This window comes from Psammomys obesus, unplaced genomic scaffold (assembly GCF_907164565.1).
Source record: "Psammomys obesus unplaced genomic scaffold, mPsaObe1.curated_primary_1811, whole genome shotgun sequence".
Taxonomy (NCBI): Eukaryota; Metazoa; Chordata; class Mammalia; order Rodentia; family Muridae; genus Psammomys; species Psammomys obesus.
This window is the reverse complement of record NW_026585895.1, coordinates 23,773,154-23,793,827: the sequence shown is the minus strand read 5'-3', so window position 1 is coordinate 23,793,827 and position 20,674 is coordinate 23,773,154. Positions and strand designations below refer to the sequence as shown.

At 38.2% G+C, this 20,674-nt stretch overlaps 1 protein-coding gene across 12 annotated transcripts in view; it reads right to left on the bottom strand.

The window, feature by feature from the left end:
* The window catches only part of Baz2b (bromodomain adjacent to zinc finger domain 2B), a 215,322-nt gene that overhangs the window by 32,861 nt on the left and 161,787 nt on the right, over positions 1–20,674 (bottom strand). For 8 of the 12 annotated variants that reach the window (XM_055600961.1, XM_055600969.1, XM_055600967.1 and 5 more), the window contains 7 exons: positions 12,461–12,671; positions 9,965–10,057; positions 9,813–9,874; positions 3,979–4,044; positions 2,392–2,457; positions 874–918; positions 602–634 (listed from right to left, as the gene is read on the bottom strand). In XM_055600961.1, the coding sequence (XP_055456936.1) occupies positions 602–634; positions 874–918; positions 2,392–2,457; positions 3,979–4,044; positions 9,813–9,874; positions 9,965–10,057; positions 12,461–12,671 (576 nt within the window). The remainder of the gene's footprint in view (positions 1–601; positions 635–873; positions 919–2,391; positions 2,458–3,978; positions 4,045–9,812; positions 9,875–9,964; positions 10,058–12,460; positions 12,672–20,674) is intronic. The other 4 variants (XM_055600966.1, XM_055600970.1, XM_055600968.1 and 1 more) reach the window with 2 other exon arrangements.

Sequence of the window (20,674 nt, the reverse complement as noted above, 5' to 3'; positions counted from 1 at the left end):
ATGTGAGATTCCTATTTACTGATGTCTGATGCACTGTTCAAAGTACAAGAGCTATACCGCGGGCTAATAAGAATAATCCAAAATGCCCAGTTTAGAAATAAGGTACGCACTACTGTAATTTGGTAACTAATTCTAATGTAAAATTTCATATTATTAATATTTAATCAACGTTTTGGTTTTACCATATTTGGTCCCTCAAAGGGGTATTTCTAAAATTTGACTTTAAAACCAGAATATATTTCATATTCTCTCATCAAGCAAATTCAAAATTCCCATTTCACTTAATGGCAGTTTTGCATTTACAAGGATAGGAGAATATGGGTCACAATTTTATCTAAATTTATAATGAGTTAACGTTCCTTGTGACATCAGTAATGTACATTTTTAGACAGGAATTTTACGCAACTCAATGGAAGGAATCTTAAAGACGTATCACACTTCTTTATAGACAGACAAGCAGATGTATGCAATGCACTGTGCTGTAAAGCCATGCAGCAGTATGTAATATGACAGCAGCCAGTGCTACACTTTATGCATTGCTATGACAACCATATCACAACCAAATCACAATGCGGTGTTAGATGTACAAAAATAAACATACCCATACCATATCTAGTCTATGCCTCTCCAACTCCTGGTAGAAAGAGTTGGCACAACATTATGAAACAGAAATCACAGAGTCATAAAACCAAATTTAACCCCCCAAAGACACCAATACCAAAGCAAGGCAATAAACCATAAGACAAAGGGAAAACTTAAGCAGGAATTATATCAGAAATTTTAAAGAAAGTATTCTGAAGAGTTCCCCCCCGCCAAATAGTTAAGCAAAACCATCAAGTACTTTCCAGAGTTAGGCGCTATGCCCATACAGACCTGGTGCTTCAGAAGAACAGCCTGCTGCCTCCTCAGTTCTTTTTCCTTAAAAATAAGAAACCTTTGATATGTGGTTTTTAGGAGAGATTTAGAACACACTAAATAACAATTTCATGTTCGGGTCAAGTTTTTAGCCTTCTGATAGCTTTAAGCACAGAAAACTTCACCAGGCAATGTTTAGCTTGATAGACCTCTACCGATTAGCTAACACAAACTGATTAGTAGTGTCATTAGTGACAGGATGTTTCCCCAGTAGCTAGTTCAACCTAAAATTCAATGACTGACTGAACAATACATGTCAATGGCAAATTCACAAAACTGAATGGCATAGCATGATGAAAACCATACACGTTTTTAACAACTGCTCCATAAATTATGATTCTAGTCTTAAAAGTAGCTTCCTAAAGCCCTTCCCCCTATAAACACAGGGTCCCAAATATACTCTGTGCCTACATGGATCCATGTGTGCATGCATTTGTGTGTGTACCCACCCGCAGTTCACAATATCACCCCAGGGGGTGCAATGCAAAACAACGGAAGACTGTTACCTAATGACTACTGTTCAGCAGGTAAAATCTAGGTGAGATTACTATTAAGGACAATATGAAGGAGAACAGAAGAATTAAGAACATTCTGAATTCCAGAGAAAAATTAAGGGAGTGTGTGTTTCAAAGAGTGTAAACTAGAGTTAGGACAGAGTTTGGAAGGCGAGCTCCGCTCGGCTGCCAAAATTCTGCTTCGCAGCAAGCACACATGCAGGGCCCCAGCAAAAACAGGGCCAGCAAGGCCCTGTCCTGGCTCTTATTCGGTGGATCTGTGCGGCACCAGCAGGCTCAGCACTCAGTGGGAGGGAAGACAGAGCTAAGCAGGGAGGGGACAGCACGCCTCTCTCACACTTCATGCCAGGAAATCATAATCAGAACACCTCCAAATTTGGCTACAATAATCTACTGGACTGACTTCATTATTACATAACAGCTGACAGTTCTCTATCTGGTTTTCCCCGCTTGTTTGTTTACTTGTTTGTTTCTTTATAGACAGGGTCTCGCTATGGCGCTGCACTTGACTTCTCAGCCTCCTATGCCGGCCTTCTGACTGTAAGCATGACAGGTATGCGTCACAATGCCTGGACGATGCTTTTTATTTTTTAACAAATGAAACACTGGACATTAACAGAGAGGTACGGAGGGACAGTCGGGTTCTGGGCGTGGTCTGAAGCATAAACATAAACGACACAAACTAATTTGTGACATCATTCTTGTCAAGCAAAACTTAAATCCAGATGCCATGCACTAGTTTACATTTCTGATTATGGCTTCCATTTATGAATACCAGAATACCACATAAAACCTATATTAAGAAATAAAAACATACAAAAATATACATACAGATAAAAGCACACATTTACACACATTTTTCAATCGTAGTTTTGAGAAAAACTATTTTTTCATGATTGCTGTTATGCAAATGAAGTTTTTATTTTTGAAAATAAAAACTCTTTATTCTCACTAAACTAACCTTTGTTCGTTTCTCGGCCTCCAATAATTTGGCATTTGCCGCTTCTTCCTTCTTTTTCTTTTTAGCCTGTGCATGCAAAACAGGTCTCAAGTCATGCAACAGCACTGCTAAGACTTGCAGATAACCTCAGACTCGCAGCTACATGCCTCACAAGGTACGAAACAGTCATGTAACACATATGCAGACAATTACAAATATCCCCGCCACACATCACACTGTCTCCAATCTACAGATTAACGCTAACATAAATATATATGATCCTTAAGAATCACAAGATGACAATTTTTCTTCTATATACCGATAAACATCTGAAATCACATTCTCTTATCTTGACACTTAACAAAATGACTATCTCTCGTTTTTTGCATATTGGAAGATTTTAAAAAATATGTTCGGGAAAAATTTAGAACGAATTGGTATTAATGGGCAAATAGAACTTCAAATATAAATCAGTAACACATGTAAATACACATCTATTTTTTGACATTTCCTTTAATCCTTGATATTTTAGATAAAGACGCCCGTTCCTTGGCTATCCACATTAAACGAAATGCTGGGACTCTGGTTTCCCCCCTGCTGGTTCAGTGCTGGTTCTGTAATAGAGCAGAGCCTGCACTCTGACAACCCTGCACTCCTGGGCGGCAGCACGCCATCACCACCTAAAGTCCCCTGCCGCCTGGAGTGGCTGGCTGCTAGTTATTGTTCATCTGTCTTAGAGATGAAATGTTTTTAATTTAGGAGTTGGACAATTAGCTTAAACTGGTGAGGGAACCTGTGTGTATTCCTAGAAGAAAACAATTATAACAAAAAAGCTTAGGGCTCTGCAGACCTCGATCCATATAGTGTTCTTAAGAATTTCAAACCTTAAAATAGTAAAGGTTTATTTTTGCTTTATTTGAAAGAAATAATTGGAAGACATATGTTGGACATGAAACATAATTTGCTTTTTTCTTGATGGCAGGGCAGTCGTTTTGATGATGGGGCAAACCATTTCTAGGCACTGGTTATTACCTCATGACGTGACAGAGTGACTCTTTGGTCAACAAGGGTGTTGAAACCTGCTATTCAGGTAAAAAGTTCCACACTCTTGCTGGACCCGAGTCTGGTATGTGCTAACCCCACTTTTCTGTAGTTCCTCCCACTGAATTCTAGCTACTAGTTTTGACGTTAGCACTCCTTCAATCCCAAATGCTAGTCAGCTTGCAAAGAAGGGAAGCACACTAGGAGCCCTGACAGCGGGAACATTTCCTGCACTTAAAAGTTGGCTTTTATGAACAATTGTTTCTAAAACGTCCAACTATATGGCCTCAGGGCATTCCTGGCGGGGGGGGGGGGGGCGAAAGCTGCACTGGCTGCTCCTGTCCCCCCTTTCTTCGTCCTTCCTGCCTGCTTGTTTTACTTTCTGGCATTTTAGCAGGGCGATGGATAAACTTGCTGAAAAGGTTCAAAGACTGTCTCAGTCTGCACCCATCTGAAGAGACCTTCTAGTTATATACTCATTTGAACAGACAGGGTCAACCCATGCATTTTAAACATTTTATGACTTCAAGAGCATTTATCTTAATTACATTAAATTAAGAATTCTACCTCAAGAATTTGCTGAGCTCGGAGTTCCTTCTCCATTCTGATTTGCTGTATTCTCTTAATTTTTTCCTATAGGAAGAATTATAAAAATTTGAGATAATAAAATAAATATTTAAGTAATATTTTAATTTTAGTTGGAGTCAGATAACTTAAGACTGATTACAATAACTAATTACCAAGTGCTATCCATACTGTATCCAAAATTCAGTTATCTGTTAAAACGATTCACATGTGCACACCTTAAATTCATATGAGCTTAAAAATTTTCTCACAATTGTAAACTATAAATGTTGGAGGACTATACAGAAAACAAAGCTGATTAAACTTATATGTTTAGACAATATTGACAAATAATTACAATTACAAATAAAACAAATACACAGAAAATAAAGAAATATGTAAAGCTACTGATTGCTACTTACTGAATGAACTTGAACAAAGAACAATATTTCTAAAAATAATTTACATGCATGCCTTTGTCAGCTTGTCATAAGGAATGCTCTAAAACCATTACTATGTGTTATTACACAACTATAAGGTCATTACTAAAAATTATCATCAACTCTAAAACTCCTTTTACACGTTGACAACATAATATGAACAATGCTTTCAACTACAAAAATAAATCCATCTAGAAATGCTATGACTTTATAATGAATTAATTCAAATTTATAATCCAGAAAACTGCTTACATGAGATAATGAGATATTCAATATCTAAATTTGGTTATATTTATATTTAACATTAACTTGGTTTTTGGGGTGCTTGTTTCTCAAGACAGAGTTTCTCTGTACAGTCTTGGCTATCCTAGACTTGCTCTGTAGACCAGGCTGGCCTTGAACTCACAGAGCTCCACCTCCCTCTGCCTCCCGAGTGCCGGGATTAAAGGTGTGTGCTACCATGCTCGACTCTTACTGAAGTTTTAATAAGATACCCTCATGGCTGGGCAGTGGTGACGCAATGCCTTTAAACCCAGCACTGGAGATGGATCTCTGTGAGTTCGAGGCCACCCTGGTCTACAGGGTGAGGTCCAGGTCAGGGCTACAGAGAGAAACCCTGTCTCAAAAAGCCAAAAAGGGGGAAAAAAACCTTTCATATTCTATAATCATAGATAAGAAATTTTATTTCAAAATGTTCAACATTTCAAATTGGCATGGATAGAAATAAAAACCTAATAACAAGCAAAACCCTGACATTTCCCACTTCAGATTAGATTTGTTTAGAATTTCTGTATCAAACACATTTTCTCCATGTCTAGCACTGCTGTGTCTCTCTTGCAGTTTCCAAATGCACTGTTTGAAGCTGTGTTTTACTGTGATTTTGCTTCATTCTGTATATTCATATTATTGAATCCCTAGGAAGTATATATAAGAAAATCATGAGGTTTCAACAATCAGAAGATTAATCACACTATGATTTTGCTGATGGTGATCCTTTCTTGGTACTGAATGCTAGCAATAGCTTGCCAAAAGCAAAGCCCCAAGCATGTATTTTTGTATTATTTCTAAGTACTAGACTGCAGGATCATTATCTAGATTTTTATTGTTTATTTGTATCATTTAATTTAATTAGAAGTTGAGGCCTGAAGAAACATTCTTCTGAGACAGGGTTTTTCTGTGTAGCCTTGGCTGGCCTTGAGTTCAGAGACCTGCCTGCCTCTGCCTGGAGTGCAAGGGCCAGCACCCCAACATGGAACAAACATGTGCCCCCGGTGAAAATTTTTGGTTGTCAATCAGAGATTTTTTTTTTAATAGTGCCTTAAATCAGAACAGCACTGCACCATTCTCTCAACTGCAGATATGAGTAGACCCTCTTAGAATAATGCAATCTGGGCTTAAGAATATTCAGTTAAAAGCTTTATCCTAACTGCCCAGTATATATACTATGAATATTTGGAGACAGTATGACCAGCATGAAGGCTAGCACCATTTATAAACGTCCTATGACAGTATGTAGCCATGTATGGAGACGGTTACTCTACATACACTATCTTTTTTTTGTCATCAAAGAGCCTTAGTGGTTGAAACTAGATCCCTGTTCAAAGTGAGAACACTGCATTCTCACACAGGCCATATTTCACTATAATGCTAACAATCAGTCACTCCAATGACTGTCCCCAGCCTACTTCATCGTGATCTTGGAGAAAATGCTTTAAGGCCTCTTGTGGAGGGGGCACAGAGCGCCCACCTGGTCAGGTGTTTATGCACAAAGCCCTGGCTTCGGTGTACAGCACCGGCGGGGCGGAGTGGAACTGGGGCTTGCAAAATGTGCTCTTCTGTACACAGCACAGTCAGTGAGGTACTGACCCACAGCATCTGTGGCTCCCTGGGCTGTGCCTACACAAGACAGCACTGGTCAGCAGTCAACCAGGCAAGGGAGCACAGGGCCCTACCCCTCCCAGCTGGACTACTGGCTACTGGGGGATTCTGGGAATGAGAAAGTCACTGTCACCAGCTGTGTAACCACTGAGGAATCTACCAATTTCCAATAGATACTTTCAAACCCACAGTCACACAGCTAATGCTGGTTAAACTCAAACACAAAGCAAAAACAAAAACACAAATAAACACAAAAGACAACAATGTGGGAAATGACTTGTAGGAAACAAAGTTAGGGTAATAGGGGTTGGTGGGAGACTAGAAAGGGTGAGGGTTACTATAGGTGAATGCATGCATAAAATTGCCAAAGAAAATATTCAATAAAAATTACATATAAAAAGTAGGAAGAAAAAAAATAGCCTGGTGTTATCGTTTTGTCAATTGCTGTGTCAAAAATATCCAGAGAATTAGAAGACTCTCTTTTGTTCTCAATTAATGCTGTCCTGAAATCACCATTTCAGGGCGAGATGACGCACATCTGTAAAGCGAACTACTCTAGTGAGAGATGCAGGAGAATCACAAGTTAGATGTCTTCCTGTGCAGCACAGAGACACCTAGACTCAAAGAGAAGTTGAAATTAGAGAAAAGAAAATGGTCATCATTTAACAAAAAAGTCTGAGTAGGCTAGTCTCGTGCCTGAATTAATGGTGCTGAAAGCTCTGCAGCCTAATGCTGATTCAATTAGCAATGAAATATGTGAAGATTTAGGTTGTAGGCACCTGACTTTAAGACCACAAAGATGAATTTAAAGTAGTAAGATAATTTGATATGTCTGTGGTCAACATAAAATCAAAGAAGCTACAAAAGGTATAACAGAAAGGCAGCACTGTGCTTTAAAATGAGGTACAGGCACGCACACTGTTCTATAAAGATTTATATTACTTTAACAAATGCATCAACTAGCCTACTACAATGCCTGATAGTCACAAGAAACAAAGGAAGACATTTAAGTTTACAAATTGTGATTTTAAATTATGGTCAAAGGTATACTTTATATGCATTTCAGAAAGAGCATTTGTCGGGTGTGAAGGACTGCATAATCATTCTCTCATTTAATCAGCAGCCTCCCTTATCTTCCGTTATAAAGGAACTGGAGACCTAAGAGACTGGGAAACACCCTTAGCATCACCAAATCTTTAAGCAGGAGAGCCCACATTTAACTCTAGGCTGCCTGACGAGGAGCGCTACATTCTAAATTCCAGCTCCACAGCAATTCACTCTGGCCACATTTTGTTCGTTAATTCTAGAAGGAACAGAGATTTTTCTCCAATGGCAAGCCATGCAATGTAGTTAGCAGCTTCCATAGTCACACAGTGATTTCATTTAAGACTGACAATGACTGCTTGCTCTTTACCATTCTGTTGTTTAGTGTTGGATGACAAGGTGGAGATGGGAATACCTCACACACCTCATCACTTAATATTTTGCCAATTTTTAAATTAGTTGATTTTACCAAAATGAGTTTTGAAAAGTAGCAGGGAAAGGGAGTATAAACAGAAGAGAGGATTCTGGATATGGCAAATACTCTCTGGAAACCTTCAGAAGAAACGAGGGCATACTGTCTTCTAGAACACCCAGATTTAATATTTTACTAACGGGGCAGGTGCATTATTTACTCAATTTTAATTAATTAATTAAATGTATTGTGTGTGCATTACTATGGGGGGTGCTCTACCATGGTGTACCATGGTGGTCAGGTGACAGTTTGTGAAGTTGGTTCTTTCCTTCCACTGTGTGGCTTCCAAGGATGAGGTTGGTTCAGGCCGATGCAGCAAGCACTTTTACCTGCTGAGCCATCTTGCTGGCTCTAGTACTGTACATGTTTTCAACAGATTTCCTCATTAAAACTTGGATGTTCAACAATATCTTCTATCGTCCTATAGGAAATCTGAAGATCGTTTAGGGACCCAACTTGAAACTGAAATCTATTAAAACACCTACACATGTTACTTACGTGTTTTAGATAAAATTTTATTTCTTAAAAGAAAGGACTTCTTTTAAAAAGGTCTTAAGAAAAAGGAAGAGGGAAATTCTTACACATTTTCCTCTAGGGCCTATAGCTTTTCCATCAAAAGGTTCTTGGCATGGTTTATAGGATTGGATTGGAGCTCCCACTTACTGAATGGGTCCAGTCAGATAGCTGGCATTACCACCAAGACAGCAGTGTCTCTGCTGTGCCACAGGGCACCTCTCACCGGGCTAGCTGATCCGTTACACTTTGCAAATTTGATATGGTATGCCCATCTTTTCTAAATAATCATCCTTAAATTAAGAAGTGCAGCTCTCACCCCAATAACAAGTTTCTATTTGCATTAGGCAGAGGCTGCTACAGGGAAGCAGAATGATCAAGCTGCGGACAAAAAGATGCAGTGCGCCCATGCCATCGGTGTGACAGTGACTCCACTCAAGGCTAAGAGACATCATGGAAGAGGGGGCAGAAAGCCTGTAAGAGCCAGAGCACAGGCACTGCTGCAAAAGAGCTTCTTTTAGAAATCAAAGGAGAGCTGCAAATGTGAACTCAACAATATGGTTGCTTATAAGACCATACCAGCTGACGTCCCCGCATGGGTAGGGAAAGAGCTCACAAGACCTTACCTCTACGTAAGAGTTGCAGCCAATGGCTTCAGAAAAAGAAACTCAATTTTCTTCAAGGACAAGGCCCCTGACATGCTCCCATGCCCCAGAGGTGAGTTCTACACCCATGTACATATGAACAACACTAGTTGGACTCAGTAGGGTGGAAATCATATACATACACATATGTGTTTGTATGTACATACACATATACATATATATATATGCACACACACACACACACACACACACATTCACACACATATACATATATGAATAAGACAATTTGGGAGAAAAGCCATGTGAAAAATCATGGGAAGAGTTGGAAGAGAGGAGGGAGAGATGGGTTTAATGAAAATACATTGTACTCATGAATGCAATTCTACAAAGAAATTAAAGTTAAAAAATAAAAAGAAAGGGATTAAGATGGCTCAGTTAGCAGTGCTGACCTTGTAAGTACGAGAACCTGAGTTTCAATCACAGAACCCACATTAAAAAAAAAAAAAAGCCAGGGTGGAGCCATGGCTAAGCAGTTAAGAACACTGTCTGCTCTCGTACAAGAACTGGGTTCAGTTCCTAGTACCCACATGGTGGCTCAAAACCATCTGAACACCAGTTCCAGAGCATCTAATGGCCTCACCGCCTTTGGTACCAGGCACACATTGGCAGAAATATAAACTTGCTGGCATATACCCATTCACATAAAATAAAAATCAAATCTTAAAAAAAAAAAATTAACAAGGAGAAAATTTAAGTAACAGAAGATGGCAACTTCCTAAACAGAGACCTTCACACCCAACAGCAGCTACGCAGGAAATCTGGGTGGGAACCATGTCCCTGTACACGTGGATTCGCATGGAAGGCCGCCCCAGCGCATCAACATACCTGCTGCTTCATAATCTTCATCTGTTCTTTCTGCTTTCGCTTCTCTTCCGCAGCCATTATTGCTGCAAAGAGGAGACAAACCACACGCGTCATCCCGGAAACACAGGAGGAAGGCTAGCCTCTTAGGAATCCCCAACGCTTAAGTCACCTACCTTGTTGTTTTTTAGCTTCTTTGGCAACCCGAGCCTGTTCCTGCTTTTGAAGTTTTCTCAAAAGCTTTATTTGTGCTGCTTGTCTGGCTATTTCTGGGGGGGAAAAAAATCAAAGGGTACTATTGACAACTTTATGTTTCTGCTGAATCTCAAAGACATATGGTACAACTGGTGCGATGCCACCATGAATGATGCAATACCTGAGAAAATTTGAGCAGATGTTTACACATCCGGTAGAATAGTTTGGTAGGAAATGGCATGATCATTCACCCGCCTAGAATGGCCCACTAACCAAGGTAAGTGGATCTGGAAGTGTCTAATTTTAAGTAACAAACTACAGGGGTTAGTGGAAGGTAAAACAAAAACTGATGCTAAAATATATTTCCATCTTGCAACGTTCAATATTCGGAAATCATAAGCATCGCTAAAATGTTTTGAGTTATGTAAAAGATCTCTTATACTGTAAGTACCTTAAAAATAAATACCTCTAAATGGGCATTACAGAGAAAGCAACCACTGATAAAAAAAATATATATATATATGCTAGAAGAATAAGGCAAGATAAACACATTTAAATATTTTTTCCCCTCAACGTGGCTCAACTTGGTCTTAAGCTAAAAAGCATGTATGTTGAGAAAACAGTTTTCTGAAGCTGGAGAGAAGGCTCAGTGGTTAAGAGCACTGGTTGCTCTTCCAGATGACATGGGTTCAATTCCCAGCAGCCACATGGCAGCTCACAACTCTCTAACTTTGGTTCCAGGGAATCTGACATGCAAACACAGACATACTAGCAGTCAAAACACCAGGCACATAAAGTAAAAACAACTTAATTACTTTCTTAAAGTCTTGGAAAAAAAGTTACATAAATTGATCTTTCATTCTAAGTTAAATTCTTTCTCTAATAGAAGCATGGATTTCATACATTCTGATAATATCAAAATGAAACCAATAATTCTGTGCAAGAAATGGATGCTAATAAAAACTTTAAAAATTATGTGTCTGCCTTCATTTCAAAGGTAATGTACATAGTTTTGGAATTAGGTAACACAGCTCTTTCAGATATAAGTCATATCTTTGGCCAAAATATCCTAAAGCATTCTAGCAGGACTAAAATCTGAACATGCTGGACAGTAAGTACTCTTTCTTCCTAGGATTCATGGGGGAACCTGTCTCCATACTCCCAGATCTGTGACTTCAGGGGAAGGTGTTGTTTTCTGCTGTATATAATGTAAGGTGTTAAAGTTGGCCAATTAATAAGCTGATTTTATTTACATGCACTGAAATCTGTTATCATACACAAACTGTGTTAGATTTTAATCTTTATTCTCTGAAAACTTAGAGTTCTGTCAGAACAAAAAACAATTCTATGAACTTTTTTTGTACATTATGATGTATTTACAATGAACAGAAATACATTTTGTATATTTTTCTAGGTTTTATTATTCATAGAGATAATTCTTGTAATGACATAAATTCTGATAGACTTTTTTCTTTCTATCTATCTATCTATCTATCTATCTATCTATCTATCTATCTATCTATCTATCTATCTATCTATCTATCTATCTCAGTGTTCTGCCTGCATGTACTCTTGCACACAGGAAGAGGGCACCAGATCTTATCACAAATGGTTGTGAGCTACCATGTGGTTGCTGGGAATTGAACTCAGGACCTCTGAAGAATAGCCAGCACTATTAACCTCTGAGCCATCTCTCCAGCCCTCTGGTAGACTTTTAAATATAAGTTTAATTATTAAAAATTTAAGCCATCATTTATCTGTACATATATGCTTACAAGTTCAAGATATTTACATAAGATGAGAAGCTTAAGACAACCTAAAGGGGTTTCACCTTTATACAAAAATAACTCAGACCCCACTTCTTCTTAGTCTTCCCTGCGTCACAGACTGAGCAGCCCATGATGATAATTTAAGTATAATTTTGAATTAAAAGTACATTTCTAATCATTACAAGTAATTTGAGCTTAATAAGTACAAGCACACTCTCTGGTGCCCTTATCACCCCTTCTAAAATACACTGACCATATGAGGACTCTCCGAGCGCATACACAGACTTCAGGAGAATTAAAATGTTGAAGTTATTTACCAGTAACTGGAGTTGTCTGACTGAAAATTTACCTCACAGATAGAAATAATTTGGAGTCATTCTCATGTAAACATCAAGGAATTGGGAGGTGTTAAGAGAAGAACTCTGAAAGGAAGGCTGCACAGCCTTGGAGCATGCGCCAAGCACTGCTGGCTGACGCCCTTTCTGGGGAAGTCTTAACAGCACAACCGCACCCCTCTGACTGTAGTGCCCAGGATTTGTAAGTAGCTGTAGCTGTGGTTGTGCATTCAAAGAACTCTCGTTGCTAGTAACGCTCCTTATTTCCTCATCTGAGAGAAATTTCAATCACTCCCAAGTCAAAAGTACCAGAAAGATGACCACTGGATTTTGGTGTGATCGTCAGTGACAGACTGCAGTGGGTGCCTCTCACCTTGCGCCTGGAGTTTCCTTAGTAATTTTGCATCTGTGTTATCTAGGAATTCTGCACTGCCAACATTGGGAGGGCGACCCTTCCGGCGTTTCATCCTGGATTCCTCTCTTGCTCTCGGTCTATCTGGATTGGGAGGTCTTCCTCTTCGGCCATCCACTGCTCTGATACGAGGAATGACATCTTCTTCTTTCAAAAGACACCACTGCATTCCCTTTTGATGAATGAATTACAGAAATAAGTATTACAAACAAGATAAAAATGAAGGATCAACAGAATAGAGAATTCTAGTTAATATCAGTTGTTTTTAATTTATACACTGGCATAAAATTTAATTTTTTAAAAACTAAATTTAGGTTAGTTATTTTTCATATTTTATCCCATACCCTTATTATTGTTAATCAAATTTTTACCATAATTAAACAAAGATTTGTATCCATACTTGTAAGCATACAAAGACATAACATAATCATTTCTGAATATAATTACCACAGTTGGTAGATCTTTGAAAGTATCAGTTGTGTGGTGACTTCCCTATGGATTGTTGAGTTCACTGAAAACATTAGGTTACCCAGGTAACAGACAAACCTTTCTCTTATAACTATTATAGCTAATACATGAGAGACAAAGTTAACACGTTAGTCTTCTGTAATCACTAATGAAATAACAGTTGCCCCTGAGTGAGTAGCTTTTCATCAAAAAAGAGACAAGCTGGCAACACCAGGCTCCTGTCAGAGGTTCATGTCACCTTTAAAGCAATCCTGTTCCCACCCCCAGGCAAACTGGGATATGATCAAGATTCTAGATTTAATCACCAAACGTTAAAAGTAAGACTGGATGAGTAGTATCTCTTTAAAATACAAATAAAACCCAATCTGTAGGGAATTAACAAATGATCTGGCCTCTTCAGCTAATAAATTATGACAAGTTTAACAAACAGTACTGGAAAATTAAGTAGACTTTAAAAGCTGTATCAATTTATCAGCCTTACTTGGCAATCGATTCAAACAGACAAACTATTGAGAAAATTTTAACAACTGAAAACTAGAACAAATATTGATATTTGAAAAACATCAAAGGGAAAAAAAACCAACCATTTAAGTACAGTGACAAGTACATTTGTAACTGACATTACAAATATACTTGCTACAGGAACAGAAAATAACTACATATTCACAGTACAATTCCTGTTTTGTTCCAGACATTCTGAAGTCATTTTTGCACTTTGATCTTCACAACATTTCCAACTCATACGGCTGTGTTTCTTGTTCTTCCATGATCGCTCACAGAATGCAAGGCCAGCGAGGCTACAGGTGCCGAGAAAGCGAGGGAAATAATGTGACTCAATCTGAAAACAACCCCCAAGTCTCACACCTTTATATGATATGTTCGTGACTGTGCATCTGAGTTACAAAGATATTCTATCTTTTCACATATATATCTATAGGGTATATAAGGAACTGAGCACAACTTTTAGGACTTTATCAAGCCAAACATGTAACTAAAAAACTAGTGTATATATTGAAAATCTACTTGTTAAAAGCAGGGTATAACACTAGCTCTTCCGTGACTTGCATGCTAAAATAAATTTTAAATCCATCTTGATTAAAATAAAGTTAGCATCATCAACAACTGCACTGACTATCTTTTGGGCTCATACCACAGAAAGCCACCAGAGCAGCTAGGATAGACTGAGCTGTGATCTCCTTCAAGGAAAGCTTTTTATTTCATTGGATTTTCAACTCTTGGTTCTGATTTTAAACATCAAACTAACACATATCACACAGATCAAAAATAAACAAGTGGCATTTGTGACCAATGACAAGAAAGCACAATTAAGAATGTAAACAAATGTCCATACTCTTTTTAAAGTATCTTACTAATAGGAAAATCTGCTGTAACAGATTTTATTTTTTTTTAAAGTCAGTATTTAAGGGTCTTATATATTATCTTTTCTTACTCAAATTTTTATTCAATCACTTTTACATACACTCAGGAAAATCTGCTTGAGTCAAAAAAGAGGGTATAGTGTCTGAAACTTAGCAGACAGTGGTGACTTATGGTTTACATTTGTGCCCTTGGCGTTTGGAAATCAAATGTTTTTTAAGGGGACTGCATACCCTGGGTTAGATATAATGCCACGGAACTCCTGGATTTCAGAAAACAAGGTCTCCCAGGCTCCCCTAGTGTGAGTGACTCAGGGCTACATCATGAGCAGTAGTGAACTGAAGTAGGGCAGGGAGCTGCCTCAATGGACCATGTGCACATTACGGGGCTCACAATCTGGGAATTCGAATTAGACCTACAAAGGAAGGCAAAGGCTGAAGTCTTACAGGAGAAAGCACAAAAGCTGAAGAGCACCTGAATATGAAAAGGGAAAGCCGGAAGCCAACCTGAGCAGAAAAAACCCTACTTAGGAAGTCAGGGCTGTGATCTCACATCTCAATCCTGCAGTGCCCTGATATCTTCTTCAGTTCTTGCTCCATGTTTTACTTTAAATAACCTATAAACTGACTTATTTTGAAGGGAAAACCGTATAGAAGTCAACAGTTAACGAGTCCGGGAGAATAACCTAAGCGGTCCATTTGCCAAATTTCTCAGTGTTAGTGTCACACTGACTACAGTGTGGAGTTGCAGTTCCATTCATTCCTCTAAGGACTCGTTTTCCAAGTTAACACTTGAGATATGAATGAGAGATTCTGGCTTTTCTGTTTATTTTTTTCTTGAGACAGGGTCTCACTATATAGTCTTGCTTGGCCTAAATATTGCTTTGTAGATCGTGCTGCCTTCAAATGCAGCCAACTGTCTGTACTGGGTTAAAGGCATACATCACCTGGCATGGATGGGACCTTATTATCTTATGCCCCTGTCTCTTAGAAGTAAATAACTGTGGTGTGTGGTTGGAATCTAGACTAAGGCATTTGTTGTGATAATTTTAGAACTTTTAATTAGTCATTTACTGAACATATTTATCCCTAAATACTTTTTAGTCAATTTAACAACAGGTTAAAAATAAATGTAAGCCAGGCGCAGTGACTTAAACCTGTAATCCCTGTACTTGGGGAGGCAGGGGCAGGTGGATCTCTGAGTTTGAGGCCAGCCTAGTCTGCAAAGCAAGTCCAGGACAGCCAAGGCTACACAGAGAAACCCTGTTTTCAAAAACCAAGAAAATAAAATTAAATTAAAATTAAAAACTTCTCCCTGAAAGTGTACTTTCAGAATCTCTTCCTTTTTAACAGTTTACACAAAATGTTCAGAATGTCATACCTAAAAGACAAAGGATCTTTTTTTTTTTTTAAGTTTTACTTATTTTATGTTTATGAATGTTTGTTTTATGTTTATGAATGTTTCCTGCCCCTATGCAAGTATGCTGGATACACGCCTTGGTGCTCAAACAGGCCAGAAGGTGGTGCAGGATCCTGGAACTTGGGTTATCTGTGATCCTGTGGCTCCCCTGGAACGTGACTAATCTGTGGCTGTCAGCTGCCATGTGTGTGCTGGGAACTGAGCCTGGGTACTCTTCAAGAGCAGCCAGTGCTCTGACCCTCTCTCCAATTCAGAAGAGGAGGGACAGGAAAGATCTGATACATGCACTTCCATTTCAGGTGTGGGAACTAAGCAAGCCTTGGTGCTTCAACTTGTCATGGGATAATAACTGCATGGTTTAGAAGTCCAAGGAAAGTCACAGGACACGCGCAAAGCACATATATCAAATACTTTTCAAAGGTTTTGACAACTTGTAGTTTAATGAAAGTGCTAAATTTAACATGAAGAAAAGTGGGGTTCAGTCAGCTTTTCCTATGGCTGGTGTCTAGTTTCCATTGCTTTCTGCTTCCAGAGCAGCTCAGAGAGCCTGGTGTCCCTCACATGAAGGGCACTGGGCAGCCTTGGTCTCTCCTAGTTAGTTACACAGCTCATCAGTGACACACACTATTTTGAGTAGCATTTTAAGAGCTATAAAAGTCCAAAAATAGCTTTCTCTGGGAGAAGATGGGTGTCACCCCTTACACACAGTGCAGGAAGGTGTAGTTTGATACAGTTATCTCCACACAGTTGATCATGCCGTCCCACTGACCAAAACAGGTGACCCCCGACATCACAACTTCATGCGTGACTTCTGGGCTCAGTTTAGGAGGGGAAAAAAGCACATGGAAAGAAGAAATGAGTTTAAAGTGACTCAGAATGACGTTTAGTAGCTACACACTTGGACTTACTTACTTTTAGCCACTAAAATCCTACCTGGTAAATCAGTGACATAAATCCCCAGACTCCTCCCCTGTCCGTGCTGATCGCTCATGTTCCCAGAGCCTGTGTGTGTCCAGGCTAGCTTGCACAGGGGTGGCAGTTAACAGCAGAGCTGGATTAGAACTCTGGTTGTTGACTCCCAATCTTTTGTTCTTTACTTAATTTAAAATTATCGCCATCACTATCATTGTGACTAAGACCATGTGTTGCCCTAATTATTACAATGGCTCCTTTTTCTTTCACCAGAAGAGCCCTTTCCTGGCAGATTGCTATGAAATCCACCAGGTAATACACTTCTTTGTAATTCACATCTTAATGTGCTATTTTGTTTTTTTCTTCAAATTTAGACTTTTCAACTTCATTCCTACAGCAACAGGCATATTCACAATTTCCTTTGTGGAAAAAAATGTCTTTGGGGAAAATTGGGTAACACTGTTAGTCATAAATATTTATAAAGCGATTGAAAAAACTGGCTATTTTTTAAAAGAAACACATTTTACTTTTCTTATGGCATTATGCCATTAAATAGAATCCTTCAAACCCAATCTCAGAAAGTTTCTGAATCATGTGTAACTACTTACTTCTGCTTTGTATACATCTTTCCCTATTTTGTCCTCCCTTTCTGGGGAACTCTTTGTGTTTTTTGTTTTGTTTCTTCCTTACATTAAGTTAGAGAAGACATTTAACATCCTAAATGCCTCTGAACTTACTTGGTGAAAATATGGAATCTTTTAAAAAAGTTATTCTTAATTAAATACCTCATCTATTACAATCCACACAGCTGCTTTTCAGAATGCGGATAGTTTAAAAAACTCCTTGTCAAAGCTGTGACGTGTCACTAGGGCGACTTCTGGTACTCCTAGAGGCCAACACGGACAGGAGAAAGGAGCTTTTCCAAACGTACCAAAACCAAGTCAGCATAAACATTTTCTATTACTTTGGTAACTAAAACCAATAAAGAAAATAAAAATGATGACAAACGTAAGGACCAACAAATTTCTTATGATGCAATGGAACAGAATTCTGTAGAGATAAATCTATTGGCATCCTTTCCAAGAAAGCAGCGAGAAGGCACAACTGGCAGGCACCGGGTCGGAGGCAGCTGGCTGACAGGGCCTGCCTTCAGAAGTCAGTCATCCCTAAAATCATGGTGTTGACAGGAGCTGGTAAGAGCCTCTGAAACCTCCCCAGCACAGTGCTAACCAGTCACTGAGCCTACCGAGCTCTCCCCATATCTGCGAACTCAAACAAACGTAATGAATAAAAGGAATAAAAGCTTGTGTAGTCTCCTTCCTTCCATAGCCTACTTCCCTTGAATTACCAGTGTCTGCTGTAGCTGTATGAAAGATACCCATTATGCTGTCACTCTTCACTTGAACTTTGACATACCTTGTAATGTACACAATCATTATTTCCAACAAACGTTTGCTTTTTCAAATACATATATAATTACTACCCTAAGTTCATGAATACTAAATAAAAATGGTTAACTTTTACAGAATAATGTTTTTGTCATTTCATTACTTTCTGGCAGAAACTATCTTTTAAGCTTTCTATGATACAGAGTTTTGAACTATTTTTCAATATAGAAATGCTTTAAATAAAATTAGAACTAACAATTGGTGTTTCCTGGGCATGTCATAAAAGAAAAGATAAAAATGCAATGTAAAAAATTCCCAAGGAAAGCTGTCAATTTGAGAGTAGGTAAAATGACAGTAAATTTGAACATAAAGCATTGATTTGCTCTTAAACACCAAATGCATATATCACACATGTAGCATCTAAAATCCTTGTATTCGATCGTTCTGCATTTGAAGAACAACAAATTCTTAGCTTTGTTGCATTATAAGGTACAGACATATTATTTGGGGAAAATATTTTCCACATTCTGTATTTAATTCAAGTAAATTTTAGAACACAGAAAAGCAACAACAACAAAAACCTTTAAAAATATGTTCTATCATGATGAATTAAAGCCATTATCAATTCTGATGTATTTTTATTTTTCCATGTTTTGGATTTTTGTTGTTGTTATTGTTTTAAGACACAGACCCAACATGCAGACAAGGATGTCCTCAAATCTGTAATTCTTCCCTCCTTTTTTTATCCACTGCTGGGACTGCAGGCACACAGTGTCATACTATACTTCTTCTGGTATATGCATAAAATTAGAAATATTATACACAAAGACAGCTACTATTGCTTGACAGGAATGCATTTGTGCCAAACAGTATCTTATATCCTCCAAGAAGTTGGCTAATCAAATTTCCTTCCTACTTTGTACTTGCTGGCTACTGTTGAACTGAAAAGTTCAGAAACCTGGGAAAGAGGTGTGAAAACTGTGAAAGTTTCATCACAAAGGGCACTGGTGATCATAACCCGGGGCATTCCTACTGCCATGCCATGGTGGCTGGGACCATAAATCCAAAAGCGATCTTCCTGGCAAGAAGAAATTAGCCAAGAAGTCAGAGCTCACACTGTCTATGACTGTAACCATGGGAACACCCTGCCTTCCAGGGACTCAATGAGAAGCCCAGGACAAAACATGGCCAACAGGAAAGTCTGCAGAGACCCAGCTCTGAAATGTAAGGCCAGATGGGAGCTGAGCTCAAGTTTGAGAAGTGGAGTAAGAAGCTTCTGGTTTAGATTTGTTTGTTTTCATCACTAAACAAACCAAGAATTTCTTCCACGCCAGTTACTCTAACTAAATGATCACCTCTGATAATTTTCACAGAAAATTCTTACATAATTATATAAATTAATCCAATTAATCCTATGCTTAAACCTATGACACAATATATAGAAATACAAATGGCTTTGCACCTATAAAAAATTTGACAGCATGAACATTTCTAATTCATTAAGTAAAACATTTTCTTGGATACTTTTAATTATAGCTCTCTGAAAGTAAATTAAAATGAATTTAACTTACTAATCTTTTCTGAACTAAAAAATGATCTCAGAATTGTGTTATCTTCCCTGTGTGCTCTCTGAAATGTTGTGAGCTGAACATGATACAGTCTCAGTAACCCATCTAAGTTCTTAACTGAAATTGATTTCAACAAGACACTCTATATTTGGAAGAACATTGATTGTGTTTAATAAAAAGTGAATGAATATCAAAGAACATTCTGCTCTGTGTAATGAGGCTGTATAGATTAGGTCTAATTATTATTGATAAAATACCAAAAATCCTTCATGTATTGAATGGCAATTAGCTTTCCCCTCAGAGCAAAAATCTACTGAATTAAAAAAAAATAAAGATGATTCTGTTATAAATAAAAATCTGATATATAAAACAATGATTAAAAATAAAATATTTCTAAAATGTTTGTGACTAAAAAACTAAACTAGTATTCAGGGAGTATATTTTAAAATACTGTGGCTCACTAAGATTTAAAAAAAATTGTGACAAACTAAGTTGAAATAGATTTTAATTTTAAAAAATAAGTTAAAAGCCAGGGATCATGGTACACGCCTTTAACACCACCATTCCAGAGGCAGAAGCAGGTGGCTCTCTATGAGTTCGAGGCCAGCCTGGTCTACAAAGAGAGTTCTAGCACAGCCAAAACTACAGAGAGAAACCCTGTCTCAAACAAACAAAAAAATTCAAAAGCTGGACACACTTTTAATCCTAGCATTTGGGAGACAGAGGCAGGAGGCCAGCCTGTCTACAGAGTGAGTTCCAAGACAGCAAAGGCTATACAGAGAAACCTTGTCTCAAAAATACACGGGTCAATATAAGAAACCCTGTAATATATTTCTTTTTTTTTTAAAGATTTGTTTTCTTTAGTGTATGAGTGTCCTATATGCATTTACTCCTACATGATAGAAGAGAGCATCAGATCCCAGTATAGATGGTTACTGGCCACCATGTATTTGCTGGGAATTGAACACAGGACGTCTGAAGAGCAGACAGTGCTCTTGACCACTGAGCCGTCTCTCCAGCGCTGTAATATATTTCTATACAGA